The 11,434-nt window shown below is 42.1% G+C and overlaps 2 protein-coding genes across 28 annotated transcripts in view; both read right to left on the bottom strand.

Moving 5' to 3' along the window:
* Window positions 1-360: 360 nt before the first annotated feature.
* slc2a2 (solute carrier family 2 member 2) lies at window positions 361-8,266 on the bottom strand. Its single transcript, XM_040200481.2, has 12 exons — window positions 8,126-8,266; window positions 7,624-7,719; window positions 4,701-4,909; window positions 4,363-4,487; window positions 4,172-4,287; window positions 3,917-4,079; window positions 2,970-3,076; window positions 2,278-2,358; window positions 1,942-2,046; window positions 1,708-1,809; window positions 1,086-1,289; window positions 361-989 (listed from the first exon to the last, which is right to left on the bottom strand). Exons 1-12 carry the CDS (start codon window positions 8,138-8,140, stop codon window positions 786-788), a joined length of 1,527 nt encoding a protein of 508 aa, XP_040056415.2. The 5' UTR covers window positions 8,141-8,266; the 3' UTR covers window positions 361-785.
* A 431-nt stretch (window positions 8,267-8,697) lies between these two features.
* LOC120833440 (traf2 and NCK-interacting protein kinase) overlaps window positions 8,698-11,434 on the bottom strand; it is a 49,967-nt gene continuing 47,230 nt past the window's right edge. For 22 of the 27 annotated variants that reach the window (XM_078089638.1, XM_078089641.1, XM_078089642.1 and 19 more), the window contains one exon: window positions 8,698-11,066. In XM_078089638.1, the coding sequence (XP_077945764.1) occupies window positions 10,983-11,066 (84 nt within the window). In that variant the 3' untranslated portion in view covers window positions 8,698-10,982. The remainder of the gene's footprint in view (window positions 11,067-11,434) is intronic. The other 5 variants (XM_040200552.2, XM_040200556.2, XM_040200555.2 and 2 more) reach the window with 1 other exon arrangement.

The following is an 11,434-nucleotide window of genomic DNA, read 5'->3' as shown; positions in this document are numbered from 1 at the left end:
TTAGTATAGACAAATATCCCCTCTTTCAACAAAAGAATGTGAAAAACGCCTAAAAGTGATATTCATACATACGCATACATACACTTTTTAAAGGGAAGGCCAAACACTCAAGAGAAGTAGCATTGTGCAAAATGCATGTGTGTGTGTGTTTGGCTTGTGATATTTCAAAACAGAAAATGATGGAGGAGTAAATAACAAAAAAAAAATATTGGCCCGGTAATTCCACCGTTCTATTTTTGAACTGAATTTTTTTTTAACATGGGAGAGACAAGTTGCAAAAACAACATGGACAAACTTGATGGCAACTTGCTGCCCATTTACAAAACCAGCAAACGTGTAAGCATTCATTTGGGTTTGAGATTTTGGTCAACTGATGAATTTATACACAACCAGAAGGCTCCTTTCTGTATCTGTCTCTTTAGCTCCTACATGCCCTGCTACGTTCACTGCTCACTCAGTAAGCTTGTCTGGACACACGTCTGGTGCTGAGCAACGACATTAAGCTACAAGAGCAGTTTAATTGAACTAGAAAACTTAAACCTGAAAACTACAACAATAAAAGAGGCCATAAATCTCAGGGGAACCGCAGTCGGGGCAAACTTCTTTGTCGGCTCAACTTAAAAAATTGTAAAGTCTGGTTTAAAGTCTCCTTAATTCACCAAGTAACAAGCTACAATATTACATGGACAAATCGGACGTATATCGCTTGACGTTTGAAATACTGACAGTGAAACACGCCCTCGCACATGCAAACAAATAGACCACACCAAAGCGCCCGTGTTGTTTCACGCATCTGTCGATGTTTTGAGCTGCTGCAGTTCAGTACCATCTCCGGGGGGGTTTGATGACTTTTTCCGGTCCTTGTTGAAGACTCTGGCAATCTCCTCAAAGCTTTTGCCCTTGGTCTCGGGGACCCGAAAATAAATGTAAACAGTGAAGCCGAGAAGCAGCACAGCAAACAGGATGAACACGTAAGAATCCAACAAAGTCTGAGAAACAAAGTAAAAAGAAAAACACAAGAGTCAGGAGTTTTTGGGATGTTATGATTTGACAGCACGTATGTGTCTCCGTGATATTCTGCCTACCTGTATGTATTGAAAAGTCATGGCTATGAGGAAGTTGCTGCTCCAGTTGCAGCAGCCAGCCAGAGCGATGGCTGCAGGCCGAGGCCCCTGACTGAACAGCTCGGCAACTATGAACCATGGGATGGGACCGGGACCGATTTCAAAGAAACTCACAAAGAGGAAGACAGCTGACATGCTGACGTAGCTCATCCATGCGTATTCATTCTGGACAGAAGAGTACATCAGTCAGGGTGATTCTGGGATTAGTTAAAATGATTAAATGCATCATAACATGTCATGCACATGGGCATAGAAACAAAACAGATCAAACTCCATCTGCTGATGAAAAACATGAGGTGAGGATTTTCTTTCCTGTTAAAGTCATGAATGAGCTTCTGCGCTCATATTGACAATTTATATCAAATATGTGATGAATATGAACATTTTCCAACTAGGCTTACACAGATGTTATGGTGAGCAATACAGCATTTGTTAAAGAACATTGAGTTAAGTTATATCACAAGTCAGTTAACAGATAAACTATATTGCAGGCCATGCGAATACACATGAGCGCCCCCTAAGCAGATGAAACGGTAGCCCGAGTCCTCGACGGACTAAAGCTCTGACACTGGATTTAACAAACCTGTAATTTGAGGCCCACTGTCATGGCAACTGCACAGCAGCACATCCCTCCTAGTCCAACCAGAGTCAGAGTGCGCCGGCCAGCTCTGTCTACCAGTGCAACCTAGAAGATACAATGCACACAGGCGGGGTCCTTGTAAGTGTGCGCTTGGAGGTAAATGCGGTAAGAAACAGTAGAATGTTCATGGTTTAACGCCAACGGGTGTCCATTTGTTTGGCATCTGCAGCTACTCACAGACAGTAGAGTGAAGAGCGTGTTGATGACTCCGACTCCTATAGTGGCGAAGACTGGCTGAGCGACGCCGGCCCGGGCGAAGATAGCCGTAGAGTAATAAAAGATCTTCAAGACAAAAGGAGTGCAATTTTTGTTCGTAATTACACAGCGGTTTGTTAGGTTGCTTAGCACACAACAGAGCAATACACATCTCACGCTCAATGGATTTGTCAGCACATAAAAGAAAAGTCCAGTCACTGTTGACAATGAAACTGCTATTTTAACGTATTCAAATCCATGTATTTTGTTGATTGAACTTAAGCAAACCGAATTGCTCAGTGTTAATTTGCCACTCACTGCATTGATACCGGACAGCTGTTGGGAGAGGTGCATCATGAGGGCAACAGACAGCTGCTGTCTGTACACAGAGGAGCGGATCTACGAGGGAAAACACAGCATTACTTTATTCAATGTTTTTTTTAAGATGCAAAACACACGCTTTATGTTTTTTTTAAATCTTGTTCTATCTTTCTTGTCCTTTAAAGTATTAGGAAAATTAATGTTTATTTTATTGTTTCCTGTTATGCATGAAATAAGTGTTTAAATGGGATTTATAATTGCAGAAATCCTGATTTTGAGTGGGATGCTTGTTTTTAATGCATTTGCAGCCTTTTAATATTGATTTGTTTTAGAAAGCGTCTTTCCCATTTATCGAATACTCTCTAAAACCAAATATTATATTACTTTAAAAAGGATGTGGAAATATGAGATCTGAATAACACAGTTATGAGTTTTTAATACAGTATAGTCAACATTTAATTAACATTTAATTATTCCCGAGTCATTAAATGAGATTACGGTAATGGTTGCTGACTCAATTGAAATGCAGAGAGATTGTCTCGCTCCGCCCTGAGGACGAGTGTTATGATGAACTCTATTTTAGCTCTAGTGAAATCAGAGTGATCCACTCATGGATTTTATCACCTTGGAGGACATTCACAAGACACCATATCTAGGTAGTTTGTGGCCACACATCTGAAGAGTCTTACCAAGGACAGGATAGAGACCTTAGGCTCCCTGTCTGCTTCCTCTTTCTCTCTCCTCATCTCTTCCAGATCAGGAGCTGCATCATACGGCCCTTTTAGACGATACAAACCTGCAACACAACACACAGTAAAGGTCAAGTATAAAGAGTCTGTATAGAGTAAACATTGAAAAAAAACTATTCCTTTAACTATATGTTTATTCCAGTTCTTTTGGAGAGTTAGTTGTAAAACGTTGACCCACTCATGTCCTTACAGTTAGTATGAAGGTACAGCCAGCAGCTTGCTAGCTTAGCTTAGCTCGTAGAATGGAAATATTGGGAAACGACTAGCAAACAAAGGCCCACCAGCACCTCTTCAGTAACATGTGATACCCTTAAAAAGGTATGTCTGGTTTCCTGTCCAATAATTGTGTTTAAAGAAGAGGGCAGGAGTGAGAAACAAAAGGGTGAAACTAGGGTTGCCAACCGTCCCGAATTGTCTGGGACATCCCGATTTATGGGTGATTTTGATATGTGCCGTCAGGGACAGCTCCAGTCCCGTATTCCAATCACAGCCAATTTAAAAAAAAATTTTTTAAGACGGCCAATAATAGGCTTCTTTAAACGCACCAAAAACTCACGCGAATGTTGCTATGGAAACGGTTGTTGCTCGTTGGTGACAGTTTGTTTGAGCTGGCCACTGGGAGGTGAGCGTTATCGTGTGTCAAAATGAGCAGTGAACCTTCAAAGAAAAAAAGACTTTGCAGCTATAAAAAAGAATGGGAAGCCAAAATGTCACGGGTTAAAGCAGTCGCCAATGACGAAAGGAAAGCGTTTTCCACAGTAGGCCGCCAAGAACTATCCATTAGCCATGGCGCGCCCGCGCACACCTGGAAAAAAGTGTCCCTCTTTAGGGGTTGAGGAAGTTGGCAACCCTAGGTGAAACAGAGAGTTGCTGTGTGTAACTCTTACTTTTTCGAGCCTCTTGCTCCTTGCCCTGTATGATGTAAAGGTAACGCGGGCTCTCGGGGCATAGAGGCAGCAGCAAGGTTTGTAACACGGCCGGAGCTCCAGACAGACCAAGCAACAGGGGCCAATGATCGTCATTACCAAACACAAAGTCCAGTCCTATTACCTGCATTCACACACAAACACACACATATACAGTTCAGCTCACATGTTAAGAATGTCATCGAGCAAAGACGTTGCTGTTCACCTGCACCTCACCTGGCTGATTAGGATGCCAATGACAATAGCCAGCTGGTGTAATGTTCCCAGAGCCCCCCTGTACGCCTTGGGTGCGATCTCTCCAATGTACATGGGCACTAGCCCAGATGTCAACCCTGAAAGCCCACAAATCATGACTTTAAACAGACTGTTGATTGCGTGGAAATGTGAGAGAACATGCTTTAACGTACCACAATATAAGCCCATGACAGCGCGGCCGGAGATGACCATGATGTGCGGTTTCCACATCCTGCAAAGACCCATGAGCAGTCCGCCAGCTAGAGCTAGAATATTGACCATTAACATGCCCTTTATCCTGCGGGACAGGAACAGAAAAAGGGTGGCAAAGGGAGATACGGAGACAGGGTCAGGATGATGCATGATGACATTATTCCACAACAATTCTGGTTTAACTTCAACAAGTTTTCAACCTAACATTTGCCTCCATCAGTTCAATCAATCAATCAGTTTTTTTCCTTTTCATTATTTAAGTCAGTGTGTCCGTATCACTTTCTCCTTCCTTTCTCACCTCCCTCTCAGGTCTCCCACAAATCCCACCAGGAAGGAGGATAACATGCCACCGATGGAGAAGATTGCCACCGATAACGACCAGTACATGACGACGGCCGGGTGTTGCCCCGCCTCTGGGAACATGTCTTCTTCTGTGCTGTTTCCTGACAGGCCGCCGGCCTTCTCTGACCACACCCCCAGGGATCGCCCATAGTGCTTTTCAATGACCTGTGACACAGAGATCTTTATTGAACATCAACTGGTACAATCGCCGCTGTACACACGGATCAAAAGGCAGAGACAAAATATGCAAACACATATTTTGGACATAGTTTCTATATATTTATGACATCTGATATTTAGTTTATCCAGTAAAGATAAGTAAAGATATACAGGGTAACTACAGTGCTGGAATGATGTTGGTGCTATTGGTTCTGGAATGATGACATTAATTGCTTTTTTCACTCCACTAGGTGGTGCTGAGATTTCTTCTGGTGAGGTTAAGAAAGCTCACCAGAAAAGACAACCCAGTCCACCCGCTACTCCACGTGCAAAGACCTGCATGCGTACAACGTTGTGGAACACAAAGACTTTTGTCACATGCTGAAGACACTGTGACCCCGGTGTGTGAACCCGGGCAAATGACTCCTTCCTGGCCAGAGCCGTGCCCAAGCTCTGCGGAGAGGTTCTCTCTAAGTTGAGGGGTCTTTGAATACGGCAGAAAAGGTTGCGTTGACCTGCCCAGCGAGTCTGACACGGGCGGCAGCCATCGAGATGCCACAGTGTCTCTCAAACTGTGGGGCGCGACTCTCTCCTGGGTTCACAGTGGTATTACAGGTGGGGCGCATGCTGCCACTAATACTCATGAAACGTGTTTTATCAGTATGAGATGGCTCACACAGGTTGCACATTATTGTTATTTATTGAGGAATATTTTAACTTGTTTTGTTTTTTACATGTTTCCCAAGGCTTCCGCGCAAAACTGGTTAATTACAGTTATAATAAATATAATTGTTGACAAATATTTGTTATTTTTGGACAGATAGAGATTTATTTGCATTATTCTAGCTAGATGGTCGGACATTGTATTTGTTTGAAGCAATCTGGTTTATTCGAGTGAAGCAATTTGTAGAGCAATCCTCCAAGAGCAAAGTCATAAAATGAAGATAATTAAACACAATAAAGATAAGAGTTTTGTTGGGGCATGAACATTTTTCTTCCTCCAAAGTGGGTGGTGTTTCATCAAGTGTATGCAACATTTATGCCAGGTTTTTGGCCAGTCTACTTTACCATTGTGCTGCAATAAAAATAATTGACATTAGATGAATAAATTGGAGATCTTAATTTGATAAAACATTGACAAGTTTTCATTTTGCTGTTGAAAATATAGCCGCAATATAGCATGTTATTTCAATACTCAGCATATAGAGATCGCACTGTATCGTAGGTGTATTAATAATATCATATTGTGGGACCTCTGGTGATTCCAACCCCAATCTATTGCATGGTGGTTTTGGTGTTCATTATCTCTATTTCCCCATCAGAAGTAGATGAATCCATCAATAGCAGCAGGGGGTATATTTGTTTGAGATTGGAGGAGTTATTTCTAAATTTAGCATTCTGATATTTCCTTGAGGATTACCCACCATCTGAACAGAGACAGACAACATCCTCTGAACAGCATTACATGATGAGACCAGGGGGGCACCAAGTGCACTTAGCAAGCTATGAATGAATATAATTAATTTAGACTACACTGTCAACCTTACACAACTCCCAGACCAGACATCCCAGGCAAGACATTTTAAGATTTGGGGCATTTTTATTCCCATAGAATCTTCTTTTAGACATCCAAAATACGCTAATTGCTTTATCACACTTTAATATTACCTAAATCCACAGACAGTTAGCATCACACAATGCGTATCTAAACATAACATTTCAGAAAACCTTCATAACAAATAAAGTAATCATGTTCATGTAAGTCATTGAGTAGGGATGTTTCATGGTTGTAATGATTAGTAAAAAATAGAATAGTCAATTAATCTGAGGTTCTCCCCTGTGCCATTCAGTTGACTTAAACACACTCTCAACCAATCATGGGTCCCATGACTTGACTCTATTGCCAACATCAACACAACAAAAAAACATATTTCCAAGTAACACATCTCAACACCTCTAAGAGCTTAAGAAGTTAAATGTTCCTCCTCACATACGTTCTAAATGTTGAAGGGACACATACAGTGACCTAAAGATAATTCCACTCCACTATAAATGCCCGAGGTTGTGTTATGTGCTGCTGGATCTACTGTATGATCTCTGTCCCAAACAAAGGCCACCTAAGGTGTCATCTGTAATTGTTGATACTTGGACACAAATGGGAGATGGAAGTTTGTCTCTTCTTTGCCAAAGCTCCAATCTCACACTCCAGTATGTCATTAAAAGTGGGGCCAATAAAAACTGACCAGAGGTTAACAGGAGGAAGTCTTCATGAGATCTGCATGTGACGAGCATAGTTTTGTCTCCTTGAAGGTAAAAGGTTGTGTCCACTATGGCTGCAGGGTTTGCGGAAAGTCGTTTTGACTCGTCCACCACTCAACAAAGACATTGGCTGTTGGTGGAAAGACACCCAAAGACCTTTTTCATTACAGACCAGATCGTGTCAGCTTGCAAAGTTGCAATGAATCAATTCTCTGTTGGGCACACAACACAATTTGGGGCGTAGTTTCAGTAGACAGTGAGGTCCACGGAGAGGTAAGTCTGATCTTCGGTATTACGTTATCTACAGCGTTGCAGAGAAGTTCATACGATAACTTATTCTTGTTTTATAGAGCAAATGCCCATCATTTGGCTTAAGCTTATTAAGACCAGCTGTTTTTCATGCAAATATCAGAATGCTGGGGACCGTAAGGTAGCGAAGACGGCGTTTAAGTAGACCCTACCTTCTGGGGTGCGTTGATGACTCCAAGACTGTAGCCATACTGCAGAGATGACAGAGCTGCTGTGAACACAGCCAGAGCCAAAGTACCTGTTAGCTGCTGCAGGAGTAAAAAGCAGTCATTTAGATAAGGACACAAATGGATGCCTGATCGAGCAAAGACACAATCTAGCGTGCACGAGCACAAGAGTCAGCTGTTGTCGCTGATTACATGGCCACAAATTAAAGAGCACAAAACACTTTCTCCAATTTATCAATTGATTTGTTCATTTTCTCTGCACAATCATACAACCTTTTGCATGAGCTACAGATACATTTTGGTCTTCTTTCAGCCGATTTCAACACACTGATTCCTCAGATCCAAAAGATAAATAACCTAAAGCTTTGTACGTCAGCAGTAGTGAGATCCTCCGTTTTTCAAGTAATCCTTTTACAATTTAGAATGAAAAGGTAGAATATAATATATTATAACCATTTTATGACACACATGCCAAGAGTTTCCTTACCTTTCCTGACTCCATGATGAGTCCAGAGTGTCAGCCAGATGGCTGGTAATGATCAATGAAAGCTGCAAGCTCGATCACGCTGTGTCCACTCTCTAATCGGCTGAAACATGCATGCACACATACACATGGATACTTACACACACACACACACACACACGCGCACGCACGCGCACAATCACACACATCTATCGTGCTAACAGAACTCTTTAACACAAATTAGGCAGTGTTCTTATTTATCCTGTACGTACAAAAACATGTTACTATTGGAGGGAAGCCAAACACACACACACAGCATGCGTTTTTTTCTCTGCGCTTGTGAGGTTCATAACAGTGCATATGGACAATAATAAACCCTATATGGCAAATAATAATGGAACAGAAGACTAAAAAAACTCTCGCTCACACGCAGGCAGGCACGCACGTGCACACACACACACACACACGCGCGCTGTTAATGATATACTTGCGAGGATGGACACAAAGTCTGAGGGTCAAAGCTGATACAAATGTGCAAACTTGCAAAACAAAGTCTCACAAACATGTCCAGAAAAAAGAGCACAACTCCAGGAACATTAAGCGCTAGTTTTTTTTATTTCTCTCTTACAGTGGCTCTTTTACAAAACAAGTAAATCTCCAAACAGGACATTAGTAATGCTCTTTCAAAATGAAGAAAACAAGAAATAGACCTAATTAAGAATACAGTGGTTTCGTCTTTGAAAGGAGAGTCCTCAGTGTAATGACCGTCAGCCTTTCCCAATGGGAAGAGGGAATTCTGTGATGGAAAAAACATAATAATAACAATAATAATAGTGCCCCATTCACACTTTCTCATTAATCATACACACAATTGCATGCCACACGCACAGGGAAGACAGTGGTTTTCTTCAGCTCCGCTCTTTATTGCTAAAATGTTAGCCTGCTTGCCCCTAACAGAGATCTGTGATCCTTACTTGCAGCTGTGCAGGAGCAGCTACTGAGTGGACGTGTTCAAAGTCCTTGAAAATGTGAAATCGATTAAAAACGAAATTTCAAATTTGACAGAAAAAAATTCGTTGTAATTCAGTGAGTCAATGTTGTGACCTTTCGTTTGTTAACCACAGGCCAACATGGCAGGCCTATATTAACCTATATCAGAAATGTGTTAGGGAAATAATAACACAAACATGAATAAAAACTGTGTCAATTAACCATAAAGAAAAAAGTATTAATGAACAATAGTCTTTTGACCTCCACTTTTGTTTTGCTTACATCATGCTAGGCACTATACAAACAGGAAGGAGACGAAATTCAGAAGAACCAATCAGGGAAGAGCATGATTCAAAAAGACACCACAGCTTTCGAAAATGAGATGTTTCACATGCATACAGTATTTGGGATTGCAGCTCATGTTCTGGTGAGGTTTAATTCAGGATAAGTGTCTTTATATCCCTCACAGCAGCATGGCTGCATTTGTGAACAGCCCAAAAAATACTGTGGAAAAAGCAAAATACTTTAAAAAAACTAAAAACAAAGACCGACCGCTTATATTGCAAATCTTTAAATGCTTGACGTTCAGACACACCAACTCATAAAGTTCATACTAAAGACAATATTATAAATCTGCAGGTAAACACACTCAACGCTGCTTTGATCGCATTCAACTAAAAGTTCACGCACAGAGACTGAATTACGTGACTCCTTTTTTTTTTGGACATTGATTTTAATGTACCACTTTGATTGGAATGGGACTCATTTCAACACCAAGTCAAACACACACACACACACACACACACACACACACATTAACATACCCTCCTGATTTCAGAAACACGGATGTGCTGTACATTTCGTCACACTTCAAAGACCGACTGACTCGGTCACAGAAAAAGAAAACAGGAAAAAAAGAAAAAAGACTGAAGCGAATGACGCTCTCATATTTAATATTACAGTATATCTGATGCAGCACCTTCAGAGTTTAAAGACGTGAGAGTGAAAAGAGGGAGATGGCGGCGAAACGACGGGCCAGTGATTTTGTTTTAAAGGGACACAGACACCATCTTTGCATACTGTGACGCCCCACCTGTGACAGCGGATTGTCTCAACGCGGCTCCATCAGCAAAATGCGATCCAACAATAATCACAATTCAGTTTACCCGGGACCCGAAATGAAGGCGAGAAGAGGAAGTGGAGCAGGTGAAGGGGAGTTGACGAAGAAGAATGAAAATATCAATCAGGCTCTCTGCTTTCCCTGCCGACACCCAGAATGGACCTGTCATCCCTCAGCGGCCCTGTCATCTCTGAATGTAAAAATTAGAATTTATATTAAAATCATATTCAGCTTTTCCTTTCACCTCCGAGGTGTAAGATCTCCATTAAGAAGCCCACATATGGCCGACTGGAAGGGAGGAAAACGGAGCACGGGGGCTGTCAAAGAATTTAAAAGAGTGATGACAAGATCCACCAGGAAGTAGTAGAGGATTAAGGACGGGTGGAGCTAAGGGAAGAAGAGCAGAGACAGGTGGAGGCAGGGTGCATTTCTACAGCTTTCAACACTTGAATGCAGTTACAGACAGAGGAAGAGAATATTTGGAAAGTCAGTGGCACCAGTTCGCCAGTCAGTTGAGAGACGGCGGCTTCTGCGTGACCCGACGTGATCCAGGGCGCCGTGGCTCTTCGCTTAGAAAAGATCTCCTCCTTTTTTTTTTTTTCCTACGCTAATTTTTTTACTCTTGTCCTACGCGGTTTTTAGTCTCTCGAGTGTTAATAGTTCACTTGTGATCCGGTCCGGTTTTGTGAGAGGTGCCGCGGGCCGGAGGCGTGAGGCCGGGCGGGCCGACGGGAGGGTGAGGCGGGGCGGGGCGGAGCGTGGGAAGAGCCCTCACCAGTTCATCATAGAGCTTCTGTTGAGGGTCATGAAGAACACCTGGCTGCTTCCTCCTGAGCGCACCGAAGCAAAGAATACCTGCAGAGCGAGAGAGAATATTAGTGAAGATGGTTACAATCTGAAAGCACACCGCGAGATGACGGGTATCCTTCACTGTGCCTCAGAGGCCTTTTCGGTTCATGCAACTCAGATCAGAAATGTTACTGTCGGCGTCAGCTTTTTGAGGGGATTTGCAAGATCAGTATTCACTCTTCATGCACACAAAAGCAATCATTTTTGGTTTAAATGCCTGGTTCTGCACGCAAATCTGCTTACATTTGCATGTTTATGAAAACATAAAAAATTTAATGAACACTATCTGCTGATACATCTGAACTTGGTATTACCAGTTTATAGCAACAACCGAGTGCTCATTGTTCTATCTATGCAAATTATACAAAACATTG

Source organism: Gasterosteus aculeatus, chromosome 15 (assembly GCF_964276395.1).
Source record: "Gasterosteus aculeatus chromosome 15, fGasAcu3.hap1.1, whole genome shotgun sequence".
Lineage (NCBI taxonomy): Eukaryota > Metazoa > Chordata > Actinopteri > Perciformes > Gasterosteidae > Gasterosteus > Gasterosteus aculeatus.
This window is presented reverse-complemented; position numbering and strand designations above follow the sequence as displayed.